The sequence below is a fragment of the Gadus chalcogrammus genome, chromosome 7 (assembly GCF_026213295.1).
Source record: "Gadus chalcogrammus isolate NIFS_2021 chromosome 7, NIFS_Gcha_1.0, whole genome shotgun sequence".
In the NCBI taxonomy this organism is placed as follows: Eukaryota; Metazoa; Chordata; class Actinopteri; order Gadiformes; family Gadidae; genus Gadus; species Gadus chalcogrammus.
In genome coordinates this window covers 28796266-28813974 of record NC_079418.1, presented here as the reverse complement: position 1 = coordinate 28813974, position 17709 = coordinate 28796266, and the positions used below count along the sequence as shown (strand labels likewise).

Below are 17709 nucleotides of genomic sequence, written 5' to 3'. Positions count from 1 at the left end.
CATTTCGGAATGATTCTTCATTTTTAATTTAGTTGTGAAAAGCACTTATTCACCTTACATCATGTTCAGAGGAAGGTCCAATAAACAACCACTTAATGCTGGAATACCAGCATTCCAGAAAGGCTACAACAAAACAATCTCAGGGTTTGGGTGAACTTCAGGTAAAATCCTAAGGACTGCTTGGTGAAGAGGAGAATGTCTCTTTTATAAATTGTCCTGAAATATTTACCGACCTCTTCATACATCAATTCATACATCATTAATGACCCCCACGCCCCCAGCAACTATGTGCTTATGAAATAACAGTGCCACAAAAACAAATGTGTCATCGGTCTCTTGACAGGATGTCAGGTGACTCAAAATACAGGGGTTAAGAGTTTTCAGTGCACAAATCTTTGATCAAATCAATATCAATCACTTTTTTAATTGCCATGTGGTAGTTTTTAGTGAAGAAAATGTGCTTGACATTTGCTCTGCATTTACTGCAAAGCTCTGAGACGATTTTTTTTTTACTCATGTTTGACTGTATGTGGATGATTGTGGATGAATGTTTTTGGTCCGACCCCACAATATAATTTTCCTTTAAATAAGTAGCCGTGTATCTTTTAAAGGTTTGCCATCAACAGCTTATCTGTTAGTGACCAATACATATTTAATTCTGCTGTCAAGCATGGTCTGAGAGCAAGCATAATATTATTGTAATCATCTTTCCACTTTAGGCTTATGATGAGAAAAGGCCAAGATTTGCATTTTCTTTGTTGAGTTCAGTTCGTCTATTTGGAGTTTGACGCATGGAGAACCTATCTACTGTTTGAATGATTATCTTACGCCACGTCCTGCCACACGGTCCAACACCCCCATCTAGTGGCCGCTTGGCGCCACTGGTCCTCACTCCCTCTACACACCTGTCTGCAATCTACAATCACCGTTCCCTACTTCAGCCAGGGATCTGCAATCAGCCGGCGCTAGTTCGTCGTTTACCACTACTCAGTTAGTGTCTGTCCTACCAGCGTTATCCTAAGTCTAGCCCGTTTTCCCTGTCCTCCAGTAACCCTTTTTCCTCCATCTGTAGTTCTCCTTTCGTCACCCTGACTAGTAGTCTACTAGGCAATAGTAAATGCACTTGTCTACCACAAAAAATACAAATAGACCAAAATATTCTATAAGAAACAGGAATACATTTTACTGAAGTAAAGGCCTATGTACTTGCTCTTCCTGTCAGATGCATTCATCCAAGAATGACGTTGATGTATTCTGAGATTTGGTTTGAGTTGCTGGAATATGGAGAAGTGAAGTTAAAGTAGTTACTTTAAAGGTGCCATGGCATGAAAATCTCACTTTATGAGGTTTTCTAACATTAATATGAGTTCCCCTAGCCTGCCTCTGGTCCCCCACTGGCTAAAACTTGCGTTCGGCGTAACACTCACACTAGGTTTTCTGCTCGCCTTTGAAAAAACGGAGGCTCAAGCGCGCTGATTTTGAATTCCCTGGCCCGCCCAGAGAATTTGGCCCGCCAATGAGGGTGCACTCACACTAGGCCATCTGGCCTTGCTGTTGGCCGTTTTCACACCTAACCGTGCTCAAATGGCCCCATTGTTCTCTGGCCTGCACTCACACTAGGCCATCTGGCCCTGGCCGTGGCCGTTGGCCGTCGCAACTGTGGCCTGGCCACGGTAGGCTCTTGTACATACGTCATCACGTCGTAAATAACACGTCATCACCAAGCGTCCGCTGCATGGACCATAATAAAGTCTGCCGCCAGTCAGAGTTTTAACAACATGGACAATAACACAAAGAACACAGTTCGCACTTTGCTGAGTCTGTTGCTTATTTGGATAAATGTTTACCATTTAATGAGAAAGAAGGCTCGTCGCCTTTATTATGTCCGTGGTCGTCGCATGGACTATACGTCATCCAGCTCAGGTTGCGTAGCCGCGCGTGTGCGCGTGTCGGCTCATTAGCATCTGTACCGTAGCGGCCCGTACCGTAGCAGCACACCTCTCCCAAGTGGCCAAATTAGCCTGGCCTGGCCAGACTGGCCACACTCACACTGGCAGATTTGAGCACGGTTGTGAAAGGTGTGAAAACGGCCACGGCCACGGCCAGATGGCCTAGTGTGAGTGCACCCTGAGACACAACCGTGCGAGCGCCACATGTGTGTGTGTGTGTGTGGGAATACACACTGTAATGCAAGTGTTTCTTGTCGGTTCTTTGACGTCTCTTGTATTTCCACAACGAGACTCTAGTGGGGGTTATCTCGGCCATGGTTGAGAAGGAATTGGGGGAAAGGAACTTTGGCTTTGACTCCCTGAAGTACATGAACTGCGACAAGCCGCCGGTTGCCGCGAGGCACCGTCGCCGCGAAGCACCACCGCCTGGTAGCGGGCAGCCGGCAGCAGGCAGCGTGCGGTTCAGTCTACTTCAGATTGATGTGAAAGTGAAAGAACCAGAGACGTCCCGACGAAGTCGTTTGTGATTCATAATATCGTCTGGAGGCGCACTAAGCTTTTTGCCGTGATAATATGTATTATATGATATAGATATCTATGTATTATATGATATTATTTAGATATAGAGCTCCAGGACTGTAACGCAAGTGTTGTATACTTCCTTGTTATTTGGATAACCGTTCTGCTTTTGGTGTTATGGCGCATAACACGTCGGACCTTCATCTCTGGTATTTCTACAACGGGACTCGTAGTGAGGGTTATCTCAGCCATGGTTGAGAATGAATTGGGGGAAAGGAACTTTGGCTTTGACTCCCTCAAGAACATGAACCACGACATGGAGGAGAAAGGGATTGCTGGCCGCGAATCCCGCTCCCGCTTGAGCCCCGCTTCCCGCTGCCGAGGGAGCACTGCCGAGGGACCACCGCCTCGGCGCTGCAGGAGGCGGAGGTGCCTAAGCGCTGCCCGGCAACAATCCCTTTCTCCTCCATGTCGCGGTTCAGTCTACTTCAGATTGATGTGGACGTGGAAGAACCAGGAAGAGCGGTCGTTTGAGATTCATAATATCGGCTCACACAGCTTTTGGCCGTGATAATATAGATTATATGAAATAGATATCTATGTATATGATATTATTTAGATATAGAGCTCCAGGACTCACGTGTGTTCTAGAATATTTACAGAACACGGCTAAAGGCTGTGTGCGCCTCACCATTGCGATACATCCACTGTAAACAGAATGCATGGTACCGTGGCTGCAAGCTGCTCAGGGCCACACCCCCACCCTCCTCCTTGACCCGCCTCGCTCCTCCTCATTTGCATTATAGCTACAGGCACCAAAACAGCGCATTTGGGAGAAGATCAATGTGCGACTGGCTTGGAGTTGCTGTAAATCTGCACCACGGCTGAATTTCGGGAACTTCTTTGAATACTGTGTTAGTGGCCCACTAATACCTATATTACAGCATCCATAAAATAGCATGTCATGGCACCTTTAAATTATTTTAGATATTTAACACCTTTAAAACCGAGAAATTTGCAGAAAATGCATTAAGTGTATTATAGTCTAAATTGTCGGTTGTGTTCCGTAACATAATGAAGGTTACTGTTAGCAGGTGAAAGGTCGCTTATTGATTTATATATTGAGTGTAAAACTTGAATATTTCGCAATTATTTCCTAATCTGAGGTGTCGTATTAAGATCGGTCTGATAATTTGATCCCTCAAGCCGTAAATCAGACAACTAAGACACCTGGGGAGGTTGATGAGGCAAACAAACAGAGAAAACCGAAGATTCCTGAAAGTGTTCACATCTACTTTCCCATGGAGGCCTGTCAGTATCGTGCTTACCAAGGTGGAGCTGGAAATTAAAAACGTATGAGATTAAACCTGCTGAGAAAACAATACACTAATATTTCCTTCTCGTGTGTTCATTTGAGATTCATGCAATCAAGCCTATATTTTAAACTCAGTTTGTGGTTCCTTTAACCTGTAGCCTGTGTTGTGAGCAAATGGAATGCATTATCTCTGTGTGTGTTATGGACATTAGCAATCTATGTATGATCAGGACTGGGGATGAGGTTCATGGAGGTATCAGGGTCTTTTAGGACCATTTTGTCCCAGGAGTGGTCAAAATATATAGCAGACTTGGTAATATAGTTAACAAACACAACAATAGATTTGTTTGCTACGACAATATAAAAAAATTAATGGATTCCTTTTTTCGCTACAATGAAATCTGGTGAATGCAAACTTTTAAATTACAAACCTACTGTGATTGAATAAAAAGTTTGGTTTGTAATTTTACATTGTATAAATAAAATGTAAATGTGTCTTAATATATGATGGTCCTTTTCATACCATTAGTGGTGGTTTTACTTGTTCCTACTTCAAACCTACCATCTTCTTTTTAAAACGTTGTTGTACTACTTAAACACTTTTATTTAGTTGTTTGTCTGGTAGACATTTTCATCCATTCTCTCAATAACAAAAACATATTCAACCTGTAAATATTTACTCAAGACCTTTATTAACTGATTGGTGAGCAATTTAACATTTAATGTTTTCAAACGACTTATCAGGGGACTGGGTTACATAGCCTGAACTCACACCCTTACCTCCCAGCAGAGGATAAAAAAGCTCATCTACAACATGACAAACATTCTGTACCGCCTTGGGTATACAAGGTTTGAGTTGGAGTTTCTAAACAAGAAAGTTTAAATCTACTTTCACACAGATTCTTGTTCATCTTAATTTTAGACTCAATATAGACTTAATATATCTATAAAAAACGGAAATACATTTTACTGAAGTATAGGCCTTAGGCTGTACATGTCAGATGCATACATGCTAAAATAAGGTTGCTAAAATATGGAAAAGTTAAGCTATATCGGTTATTCAAAATTAATATTTTTTAAACTCTTTTAAAACCGAAAAATATTACCTAGAGAATTGAATGAGTGTATGATAGTATACATTTGATGTTGTATTCTGAAATATTATTCAGCAAATTACTTGAAGGTGAAAGATTGCTTATCGATTAACATCGTGAGTGTGAAAATTGTACATTTTAAAATTAATTCCTAATCTGAGGTGTCGTATTAAGATTGGTCTGATCATTTTATCCCTCAAGCCGTAAATCAGACAACTAAGACACCTGGGGAGGTTGATGAGGCAAACAAACAGAGAAAACCGAAGATGCCTGAAAGTGATAACATCTACTTTCCCATGGAGGCCTGTCAATATCATGTTTACAAAGGTAGATGACAGACTCAGGCCCATCTGAATCATGTGCAACAGGACTGTCTTGGAAGCCTTATTGGCTGACACTTTGTCAATAGTGGCGGCCTTGGCCGCCACCATCACTCCCACATAGGAAAGGATAATTATCAGGCCCACCGACACAAACTGAGCACACACAAAACCGCTCTCAAACTCTGAGAATATTTTCAACTGGAATATATTGGTCTCAGTGCAGAGCATGCTCATGAACTGACCAAAGGGTCTGGCATCAAGAAACTTTAACATGATAACTTTGACCAACATGTTAGCAAGGCTGATGGCCCACACCACGGCTATGGCCCCATATGTGGTGGGGACCGTGACGATGCTTGCGTGCTTCAGAGGGAAACATACAGCTACATATGTTTCCAAAGACATCAGTGCCAGGTTGAACGGTGATATGACGGTGGTAATTATGGTCGGTATAAAAACTAGAAGGCACACTAAGCGTGTCATTAACACCATGCCAACAGCGATTAGAAACATCATCTGAGCCAATGCCATCTGTAAGGTTTCAGCCAATAGGAGGTTGTAGAGCAGGAGGTAACGGGAGGTCTCACGGAACACAGGCTTGCTTCTCAGTGTGTACAGCATCACACAGTTTATGTAGAGGAAGATGACGCATGGGATGAAAGAAACGACAACATTAACTCCCGCCTTATTCTCTGTGCTCCCGTTGGATGTAGAAGAGTTCTGTTGTAGTCTGAAGTCATTCGGCATGGCCTTGTCTCAAGTCAGAATGTAGGAAGTTCCCATCTGAAAGCAGAGTGACACTATATATACAAATATAACGTTAAGACACATAAACAGAAAAGCACACACAGGGACATAATGTCCATGATCAAGATATTTGGACGGGTTCTTACTTTTCATGTAATTGTGAAAAGCAGAAATTCAGATAGTGGTTATAGACCTCTAACATCATGCTCAGAGGAAGAACCACGAAAGAAACCCATAATGCAGGAATACCAGTACATTGAAAAAACTAAATTGTATTGTAATAATCCCACTAATACAAAAAAGGCAAAAAATAGTACTTATATAACAACAAAACAAGATTACACAAAATGTTTGGGTTATAGAAGTGATCAACTTCTGAGGACTGCTGAGTGAAGAGGAGAATGTTTATTTTATAAATTGTCCTGAAATATTTAGATCAAACCTCCATCCATCATTTCATCATTCATGATTTACTCCACCCCCCAAAGTGTGTCGTCAGTCTGTTGACAGGATGAGATCGCCACGTGCAAAAGCAGGTCTGGGACTCACAATGCAAGGTTCAAATATGTCAGTTCACAAATCTTTGATCACATCAATATTATGAATTGTTTTATTGGCATGTGGGAGCTTTAGTATACACGCACATGATATTTTGTCTGAATTTACTCCAAAGGTGTGAGTCAATTTTAATGTATTGCATTTTTGTGTGTGGATGGATTTCTTTTTTTTTGGTCTAACACAAACAAAATCTTCCTGAAAATAAATCAACATGTACCTTTTGAAAGTTCGCCATCAAAAGCTAATCTATTTGTAACAAATACATGTTTAATCCATTCAATCAAGAATGGTCTGAAAGCAAGCCTAATAACATTATTGTAATCACCTTTCCGCTGTAGGCTTATGATGGGAAAAGGCCAAGATTTGCATCTATTTTTGTCGAGTTGAGTTGGTTCTATTTGGAGTTTGACGCATGGTAATAAAGGAGAACCTATCTACTGTCTGAACGATTAGCTGGGGGTGACTTAAAAACATTGATAATTACTGATCAATTTAAGCATTGCTTTATACTCTGTGCATGCTAATACGTTTTTAAAGGTCCAATCTGAATTGATTTTGAAATGTTGGAGCTGGCAATGAAGAAATTATGAGATGAAAATGGTTGAGAATACATTAAACTAATATTTCATTGTTTTGTGTTCATTTGGGAAACAATGTTTTGAGCAAGTGGAATGTCCTATCTGTGGGCCCTATTTTAACGGTCTGTAACGCAAGTGAGAAGCGCCAAGTGCAATATAGCTTTGTGGGCGGTTCTATGGCGATTTCGCTGTTTTAAAATAGCATCTGAACAACGCGCCACTGACTTTAAACCAGCTATTTCCTGGTTTGCGGCGCAAGTGGTTTCTGAAACTGCATAATAGCACCAGGGAACGTTTGCGCCAGAACAGGCCTCCTCCTTTCGCCGAACCGCCCCCTTGGGGCGCAAGATCATCCCCTAATTTACCGACGCGTGGCACAGGAGGGAAAATAACGCTCTGCGCCAGTTGCTAGCAACGACACATGTGCCAGTGATTATGGGTTGAGCACCGAAACTCGGTTCCAGTAGGGAACCGGTTCCGACGTAAACGGTTGTAACGAGATCGAATAAGAACGCACATTTCGGTTCCTCATAACGGTGCCTGACGTTTTTTAACGCCCCTTGCCCCGCCCCCATGGTGTTGCGGCGTCAACTTGCGTTACTGCTGGGCGCTATACAGGTACTAACTGAATAACGGTGTGTATTTTCGTTAGGATATGATTTTTTTATATAGCCTACCGCCATACCGGTGTATTTGATTACACAACGTTCGGAACGCAGCGCTGCGCGACTCTGTTTCAGACGGGACCCTTCTCAATGTTGCGGTAAACAAGCATGGTACGACTACGACTTTCTTTATAGGTCCATGACTGCGAGGCGTGGTATTTCAGGCCAACTGGTAAAAGAGTGTGTCACGGCTTTCAAACATATAAACCATAAAGCCTATTGGCGCCTCGAGACTCAGGACGGACTTGTCAATTGAAGATCGGCAGGCTGTAGTGGGTGAACGTGAATGAACGTGTTGTTTTGGATGCATGCATCCAAAACTTGCTGTTCAAAAACCAAATCAAAAACAGAGTCGTTATTCGCTTCAAATACTTTTTCTTTTCAAAACTTGGGGATTAATACAGCGCGGTACCGAGCGGTTGAAAACAATGTTGGCGTCTCCTGTGGCTGCCTTGCGCACATGAGTTATATTACTTAATATGACTTTGGCAGTAATGTTGCGCCATGATGCGTGCCTGCCTGCTTTCAGTGGGTCATTACAATTATTTGTCATTTTAAAAAGATATGTATCAGTCACAGCACTCACAGCAGCCTCTTCGGGGAAGTCGAGTAATTGGATGCCAACCGTAAATCTTGCATATCAAGTAGGCTAGCAAACACCGTTGCCATTCAACTGTGTCCGCTGACTTTCTGCTTAATGCAAGTGTGTGCCGTTTCGTTTTTTTAAGTACCGGTTTGAGAACCGTTTTAGCACCGGAACCGTTTGAAAAGTACAGAGTATGGCACCGGTATCGGATAAAACCCAAACGATACCCAACCCTAAAGTCGGATGCAAGATAGGGCCCTGTGTGTGTTATGGCCATTAGTTGTTCGATCAGGGCTGGGGATGAGGTTCATGGTGAAGATCAGGGACTTTTAGGACCATTTTGTCCGGGGAGTGGTAGTAGTCTTGGTAATACAGTAAATGAACAATACATTTCTACAAGTCTTTTGGCACAACAAAACTCAATACAATATTTTGTATTGCAAAGCCTGCTGTGTGATTGTATAAAAAGTCTGGTTCGTAATTTTACATTTAATAAATAAAATTGTTTCCTATTATTTCATGGTCGTTTTTATACCATTAATGGTGGTTTAACTTGTTCCTACTTCAAACCTACCATCTGCTTTTTAAAACTTTGTTAAAGAAAACACATTTAATTTGGTGTCTGTTGGGTAGATATTTACATTAATTCCCTAAATAACAAAAACATCTTCAACCTGTAAATATTTACTCAAGACCTTTATTAACTGATCGCTGAGCATTTTAATATTTAATGTGTTCAAATGAGTAAGCAGGGGACTGGGTTACACAGCATGAACTCGCACCCTTACCTCCCAGCAGAGGGAGAATCAGTTCTGATGGATCCCCAAAGACCTCGCCTGGGGTATAGACAGTTTGAGTTTGAGTTTCTAAACAAGAAAGTCAAGGAATCAACTCTCACACTAGTTCTTGTTGATCTTCATTTTAGATGCACCTAAAGGAATGCATTTTGTTTGGATGTTATGCACTAATAATATAAATAGACTAAATACATATATAAGGATCAGGAATTAAATAGAGGCCGATGTATTTAATGTAAATGTAATAATATTTACTCAACATATGCAATAATAAGGTTATGGATTCAATTTTTTGGGTTTCGAATTGTTCAGACTTTAATTCAAACTTTTTAAGATTACTCCAAACCCACGGGCGCTTTTAAATGTTGTCGCGCGGCCCTAATACTGTTTCTTATAAACAACGCTTTTCAATCAAATAAATTGTTTCTTGAGGCCACACAGCCTTGATTAGCTCTGGGCCTCAGCTGGGTGATTGCCTATTTTCCTCAGCTTACACCAAAGAAATATGAGCACACATTCGTGCAGCTGAAGCGACATTCTGCCCCTTTCATTGCGACAGGCTATCAAGTTGTATACATTGTATGTTGGGTTGTGAGAACTGATATTCTACCAGCAGAGTATAAAAAAAATTTAGCTGAGGAGGATAACATTTTAAAACAGGAAACTCTGAGTTTATGGTATTTGACATTCTGTGGATGACCAAAGATAACGCAGTCGTAAGCTTCTTGTGCCTTTTAAGCTTTTAAACATGAAGGGTTTCTGTCTTCTGCCCACTGACTTATTGCAGATGGATCAGAAAGTTAGTCTCCGTTTGTCAAAGTAAATTTGTTTTGGTAGAATTTCAGATCTTTGGTAGCTCATGCCCATGCATATATTTATAAACTATTACAATTCGCCATTCTGTCATTGGCAAAATGTGCACACAAATCTATGTAATTCATCAAAGTTAACAAACTGTAAACATGTCTATTGACAATGGCACTTTGTTCCCTGTGCCTCCCTCTGGTAGTGTGGCCAGGGGTAACACACAACATCTAAATCCTTTTCCCCTCAATACAAAAAACTATAATGCAACACATATTTACTAAAAACTTTATGAACGGATTGGTAAGCATTTTAATATTTAATGTTTCCTAATGAGGTAGCAGGGGAATGGTTTACATTTTATAAATCATTACCTCCCTGCAGAGAGTGTACAGAAGCCCATCGGCCCTGATGGATCCCTGATGACATTCTGTACTTCCTTGGGTATTAGCATCCCACAAGTTTGACTGGTTGCTTCTAAGCAACAAGAAAGTTAAGAGTCTCCTTTCTCCTTGGTTGTTGTTGATCCTTAATGTGGATGTAAACTTGCAATGTTCTAGTTTTCCATGACTGATCTAGAAGAAAGGCCTGTAGTTTTAACAGTTTAATTAATACATCAGTGGTTGCTTTCAAAACTCTGCACAGTGCGCTCATGAATGACCCACTAGATGGAAAATTAATCGATTTGAGTGTTCTTGATTCCTCCACATTAGTGAGCTGAAATGGGTACCACGAACATACACAACCCATTAGCACAGCCACAATAGTATTGTCTGGACAGTAAATTCGCAAATTAACACTTGTTTAATGGCACACCTCCCATTACTGTTGCATGCTAAGTCTTAGTGTTGACCTATAAAAGGTCACCATGTGGAAGTCTAAATGTGGAAAGGAATGATTTAACAAAAAAGTAAAAATAAGAAAGTTGTTTCCTTGATTGCCATTACCATATTTCCTACATGCCACTTTATCCTTTGTTGACATTAAAAGCGTTGATACACAATTTGTTTTTATTGCAAAGGTCAGATTTCTTTGTTTGGGTGTTAATATCGCAGCTGTCTTTCATGTTTGTATAAGCCGAGTGACTAGAAGGCCAGCCAGCGCTATATTAATTGTGAGGAATGTCGATGTACAGTAACGCCAACGACACGTGAATTCCGATATAACTGTTCACACTGAGGTAGCATTGCAAAAACACAGAGGTGTATTATAGTCAGGACCACATATGAAAGTCGCCTCAATCAGAATGGGAAATAAATTTAGTACCACTGGATTTGTGCTGTTCACACTGTTCTGAAAAAAGAGTTCATATGAGCGGAACTTGTATTTTCATTTAATCCTTCACCAACCATTAGAGCAGGGGTTCTCAAAGTTTTCTTTATATTTATTAAATTTTAATTAAATTAAATTTGACCTAATAATAAAATAAAATAAATGTATATATATATATATATATTATTTTTTTACTTACATCTGTATGTCATTGCGGGCCGCCAGGAATGTTTCTGCGGGCCGCACTTTGAGAACCAATGCATCAGAGCATGCATTAAGAAGGCGATGATATCGCAATAGGAAATAACCATTAGAACAAATGACGCACTTGAGTATGGACATATTTGGGTTAAAGTAAGAGTAATAATAGGGAAGAGAAAGTGGAGTATTTCGTTACGTCAAGTCCTCTATCCTGTAATATTTCTGAGGGACTCAAGTTATTCAATATTCTTCGGTTTAAATAATTTGTTCATAAATTACATAATAATAATAATCTTATAATCTTAATCTTAATAATAACACTTGTTTTCATGTGTTCATTTGTAACACTAAGCTACGATAGAGCATTTCAAATAGGTGTGGTGATAGAGCGCTATATACAGGTGCACATATCGCCATCTAGAGCTCTATGCTATTTTGCATCCACATTTTAATAATTGTACAAGACACAAGTAAAAATTCTTTATTTGTGGATCTGTAAATATCCACAAATAACATATAATTTTGTCGACCATCCATTCAATGTGAATTGTCTACTTAGGCTTACAATTTCAAGTTAAGTAGGGGTTGTTTGTCTGCCTGAATCCATGTGAATAGTCTTATAGAAAATAGTGATTTAATGTAATTTGTATTGCTAAATAATACTCATCCCCCTTGAATATATTCATGAGAAAAAATGTTACATCATCCTGGATGACGTATGTTCTAAAATAATTGACAATCTATATACAGGGAGGATGAGCAGGGCAAAAGGCCAGACCACACAGGGCTGGAGCAGCACCACTTCAGTTGACTCTAACAAGTTAGACTTTTATGAATGGGATTTTATGTTTTCATTCAAATTTGAACCATTTAGCTTCTTTACATGATATTGTTGATTTTGGTCTGTTTAGGGAACATATGAATGTTTTCATTTTTTTTTTATCATTTGTAACATTGTTGTTCATGGCCTTTTTTGTTCCAGCGGTAAGGCTCGGTGCAGGACATTTGAGGGCTAATGTCAGCAATGGTTTGCAATATCTAGAAAATCAAGAATATATTTTGTACACCACTTTCTCTGTGGGGTTAGGCTGTACTTTTCTATGCTTGAACTGTGTTCTCCTGTACACCTTGAGGAGCAAGCCAGTTTTTCGTGAGACATCCCGTTACATTCTGTTGTATAATCTGCTCTTTGCCGATACTGCTCATCTTGCATTAAGTTTGTTATTGTACATACTGGCTGTAAGCAGACTTATGCTAACAATGTCTGTTTGTGGTTTGCTTACCATGTTCTCTATTTACGTTGAATCGATCTCTCCTCTTACTCTGGCAGTGATGTCTGTTGAGAGATATGTGGCTGTGTGCTTTCCTCTGAGACATGCAGACCTTGTCACCATCAGAAAGACCGGAGCAGCCATTGCTGCTGTGTGGACGGTCTGTTCTCTCAATATCGTCATACGGGTGTTAATACTTGTTTGGCGACCTGACTATGAATTGAATGAGAAAATGAAGGACTTCTGCTCAAAAGAGGCAATGTTTCTGACACCAATGACTAAACATTTTGATGAAGCATATTCCAGTTTTGTGTTTTTATTTGGGGGTCTTGCAATTGTATTCTCTTATGTTGGTGTGACTCTGGTTGCCAGGTCAGCCTCGTCAGACAAAGCTTCCGTCAGAAAGGCAGGAAAAACTGTTTTACTTCATTTCTTTCAGTTGGTCCTGATACTAACCTTCACCCTCAATTCTATCATCCTCACAGCCTTTGCAAGACAATTGGACAGAAAAACTCTGGTGCGTTTGTCCATTATAATCTTTGTGTGTTTGAATCTATTTCCCAGGTGTCTAAGTGCTCTCATTTATGGCCTCAGGGACCAAACGCTCAGACCAGCCCTCCTGAACAACATCGGTTGTCAGTTAAGATGCTTGGTCGGCCCAAACAAGACTAAATTCAGAAAAAGAACCTAGGGAAGCTGATTGGGATGGCACACCTCCCATTACTTCTGCATGCCATGTCTTAGTTGTGACCTATAAAAGGTCACTAAGTGGAAGAACATTTTTAGAAAAGAATGATTTAACAAAAAGGAAAAAATAAGAAAGTTGTTTCCTTGATTTACTTTTTGCCACATACCACTGTATCCTTTGTTGACAGTGCAAGCCTTGATATTCAATTTATTTGTATTGCCCAGGTCCTATTTCTTTGTTTGGGTGTGAAAATTGCAGCTGTTTTTCATGTTTATACAAACCGAGTGACTAGAAGGCCAGCCAGCGCTATATTAATTGTGAGGAATGTCAATGTACAGTAACATCAACGACGCATGAATTCCGATATAACTGTTCACACTGAGGTAGCATTGCAAAAGCACATGTATTATAGTCTGGACCACATATGAAAGTGGCCTTAATCCGAATTGGAAATAGATCATGTTCCATCGGATTTGTGCTATTCACAATGTTCTGAAAAGATATTTATCTGAGTCGCATATGAGCAAATATTTGCTCATGGATTAGGACATCTTATCTTTGCAGTGGGAACGAGGGACTTGCAGTGTGAACAGAGCCCTTTGGAGTATGATATATTTTGATATATAGCAGAGTAATACTGCACACCAGAGGTGTGGGGATTATTATTTAATCACTCACCAACCATTAGAGCATGCATCAAGAAGGCGATGATATCGCAATTGGAAATAACCATACAAACAAATGACGCACTTGAGTATGGACATATTTGGGTTAAAGTAAGAGTACTAATGGGGAAGAGAAAGTGGAGTATTTCGTTACGTCAAGTCCTCCAACTACTACATTTCTGAAGGACTCAAGTTATATGCTTTGATTTAAATAATTCATTCATAAATTACTTAACAATAATAATCTCATAAAACACTTGTTTTCATGTGTTAATTTCTAATACTAAGCTATGATAGTGCATTTAAAATAGCTGTGGAGATAGAGCGCTATATACAGGTGCACATCTCGACATCTAGAGCTCTTTGCTAACCGATTTGCTTCCACTGCATAAGCCTTCTAGACCACTAACATCTTCTGAGGCCAATTTATTAATTATCAACAGAGTCACGAAACATGGGAATGCAGGATTTATTGTAGTTATTATGCAACAAATAGCTGGAATAAACTCCCAGAGGATTTAAGACTTGCCCCAACTCTGAGCACCTTTAAAACAAGACTGAAGACTTTTGTTTGCTTTAGCTTTCTGCTAAATCTTAAATACATTACACTTTCTGAAAAAAAAATTAAACTTTGCCTTTATTTTCTATTTTATTGCTAAAATGCCTTTATAACATTCCCTTTATTTTCTATTTTTACCAGAAAGATACGTGATCTGATACCAGAGAGAAGGATAAGGGTTTGAGACCTAAGTTCTGTCTGGGTTAGAGTCCTAGAATCTGGGTTTGAGTCCCAGAGAAAGGACCAAGTTCCTTTAGGTCGGGTTGGAGTCCCAGAGAAAGACCTTTGATTCATGGTTATAGTCCCAACGTGTTTCTGGGTTAGAGTCCTAGAATAGAGTCCTAGAATAGAAAAAGAGTCCTAGAGCAGAAATTGACTAGGATCCGGGTTGGAGTCCCAGAGAAAAGACCCATTTCCTTTAGGTCGGGTTGGAGTCCCTATGTGGGTACCAGAAAGACTGTTGATCTGATTTTAAATACATTGCACTTTCTATTTTACTCATTTCTTTGCATATGTTTTATTTTACTTATCTATTATTTTATTGTATGACAATGTTTATATGTGAAGCACTTTGAGTCTGCCTTGTGTATGAAAAGTGCTATATTAATAAAGTGGCCTTGCCTTGCTTATGCTTTTTTCGCATCCACAATTTAATAATTGTAAAAAACACAAGTAAAGATTCTTTATTTGTGGATCTGGAGATACCCACAAAGTTATCCATTTTTATTGACCATACATTCAATGTGAATGTTCTACTTTGGGTTAAGTTAAATACGGGTTTTCCCTCTGCTTGAATCCATGTGAATAGTCCTATGGAAAAATAGTGATTTAATGTAATTTCCCTGGGTAAACAAAACTCATCCCCCGTGTAACACATTTAGAAAAAAATAATTGCGTCATACTGGAGGACATATGTTCTGAGCAGGGAAAACGGTGATGAGCAGGGCTAAAGGCCAGACCACACAGGGACTGGAGCAGCACCGGTTCAGTTGACTCTAACTTGGTACACTCTTATGAATGGGAATTCTTGTTTTTTTAATTCAAATTTAAATAATTTGGCTTCTCGGCATGATATTGTTGATTTGGGGGAACATATGAATGTTTTCATCTTTTTTTTTTTATTTATCCTTTGTAACGTTGTTGTTCAATAACTTTTTTGATTACAGCTGTAATGCCGGATGCTGGATATTTTAGGGCTAATGTAAGTGCTGGTCTGCAGTATCAAGCACAACAAGAATTTATTTTGTTCACCGCTTTATCTGTGGGGTTAGGCTGTAATTTCCTCTGCTTGAACTGTGTTCTCCTGTACACCTTGAGGAGCAAGCCAGTTTTTTGTGAGACGCCCCGTTACATACTGTTGTATAACTTGCTCTTTTCAGATACTGCTCATCTTGTATTAAGTTTGATAATGTACATACTGGCTGTAAGCAGACTTAAGCTAACAATGTATGTTTGTGGTTTCGTAACAATGCTCTCTACTTTGGTTCAAGCCGTCTCTCCTCTTACTCTGGCAGTGATGTCCGTCGAGAGATATGTGGCTGTGTGCTTTCCTCTGAGACATGCAGACCTTGTCACCGTCAGAAACACAGGAGCAGCCATCGCTGCTGTGTGGACAGTCTGTTATTTCAATATCTTCATACGGGTGTTAATACTTGTTGTTTGGCGACCTGACTATGCATATAATGAGAAAATGAAGGACTTCTGCTCAAAAGAGGCACTGTTTCTGACACCCATGTCTAGACGTGTAGATGAAGCATATTCCGGTTCTGTGTTTTCATTTGGGGGACTTGCCATTTTATTTTCTTATGTCGGTGTGACACTGGTTGCCAGGTCAGCCTCATCAGACAAAGCTTCTGCCAGCAAGGCAAGAAAAACTGTTTTACTTCATTTCTTTCAGTTGGTCCTGATACTAACCTTCACCTTCAGTTCTATGATTATAACAGCCATTGCAAGAAAGGTGGACAGAATAACTTTGGTGCGTTTGTACAATATAATCTTTGTGTGTTTGAATATATTTCCCAGGTGTCTCAGTGCTCTCATTTATGGCCTCAGGGACCAAACCATCAGACCAGCCCTCCTGAACAACATCTGTTGTCAGATAAGATGCTTGGTCGGCCCCCTCAAGTCAAAGGTCCGAAAAAGAACCTAGGATAGCCGATTAGGATGGCACATCTCTTATGACTTCTGCACTAAAAAATATGCTTTGGTTAGAACCATCTTAGTGGGACTATTATAAGATAAACCATATAAATGGTTTATCAGTGGAAGGTTTTTTTGGAAAATAATGATTTAACGAAAAGGAAAAATGCATAAACATTTTTGCTTTTGCTCTTATTTAGTGATTTATTTGTAAAGAATTTAACTATTTTCAACCGGCTAAATTATGACTGATTCACCATCTCCACTTTTTAGAAATCCAAATTTCTAAAAAAGTATCTTGCTCTAGTTGTTGCCATCATTATGAACACCCTAGCTGAAGGGAAACACACAGCAACTGTATTTGAAATAATGTAGAAATTATTACCTTAACATACACCAACACACCAACTATTACAGTAAAAGGTGATGACTGTATTGTAAATACATAACACTAATCTTGATATTAAGGTTAACTTTTCTGTGACCATGATAACCAAATCGACAAATATAAACTTTGGTATTGCTTTAAAAAATAAACATACAATTTGAGTTGTATAAACTGTTGGAATTATAATTACCATTATTTTTGACCGGGGGAGCCCAAGCGCAGACGCAGCAATAAAATCAGAGGTTTAATGTAATGATACGCTACAGGCACGTAGTGCAAGTAGATGAGCACACGGGTGTATGGCAGGCTGGTACGGGGTTCGTGATCCTGGGTCAAGGGGAACACAGAGATAATGAACAGGAGGAAATATGGAACACAAAATATATTTAGTAATACGAACTTCACTAATGCCTGGTTATCTAGCACTGTTGTTGAAACAACGATCTGTCGATAAGTGGGTGAAAAGCCGGGGTTTAAGAAGAGCCGAGATGATGACCGGAGATGGATGGCAGGTGTGCATGTCGAACAGGTTTAGAACAGAGGAAAACGAATGAAAGCCTGGCCCATTGCACCGACAATAAGACACCAGGA

At 39.8% G+C, this 17709-nt stretch overlaps 3 protein-coding genes across 3 annotated transcripts; 2 read left to right on the top strand and 1 right to left on the bottom strand.

Annotated features, from left to right (window-relative positions):
• Positions 1 to 4895: 4895 nt before the first annotated feature.
• LOC130386273 (odorant receptor 131-2-like) lies at positions 4896 to 8385 on the bottom strand. The gene is made up of 2 exons (XM_056595092.1): positions 8335 to 8385; positions 4896 to 6000 (listed from the first exon to the last, which is right to left on the bottom strand). Exon 2 carries the CDS (start codon positions 5945 to 5947, stop codon positions 4979 to 4981), a length of 969 nt encoding a protein of 322 aa, XP_056451067.1. The 5' UTR covers positions 5948 to 6000; positions 8335 to 8385; the 3' UTR covers positions 4896 to 4978.
• A 3986-nt stretch (positions 8386 to 12371) lies between these two features.
• On the top strand, positions 12372 to 13370 carry LOC130386111 (odorant receptor 131-2-like). The gene has a single exon (XM_056594889.1). The coding sequence runs from the start codon at positions 12372 to 12374 to the stop codon at positions 13368 to 13370; it is 999 nt and encodes a 332-aa protein (XP_056450864.1).
• A 2392-nt stretch (positions 13371 to 15762) lies between these two features.
• LOC130386110 (odorant receptor 131-2-like) lies at positions 15763 to 16740 on the top strand. The gene has a single exon (XM_056594888.1). It carries the CDS (start codon positions 15763 to 15765, stop codon positions 16738 to 16740), a length of 978 nt encoding a protein of 325 aa, XP_056450863.1.
• The last annotated feature ends 969 nt before the right edge of the window (positions 16741 to 17709 follow it).

Coding starts and splice junctions, on each gene's coding strand:
- LOC130386111 (XM_056594889.1), top strand. CDS start 12,372: ATGGCCTTTTTTGTTCCAGCGGTAAGGCTCGGTGCAGGACATTTGAGG.
- LOC130386273 (XM_056595092.1), bottom strand. CDS start 5,947: ATGCCGAATGACTTCAGACTACAACAGAACTCTTCTACATCCAACGGG.
- LOC130386110 (XM_056594888.1), top strand. CDS start 15,763: ATGCCGGATGCTGGATATTTTAGGGCTAATGTAAGTGCTGGTCTGCAG.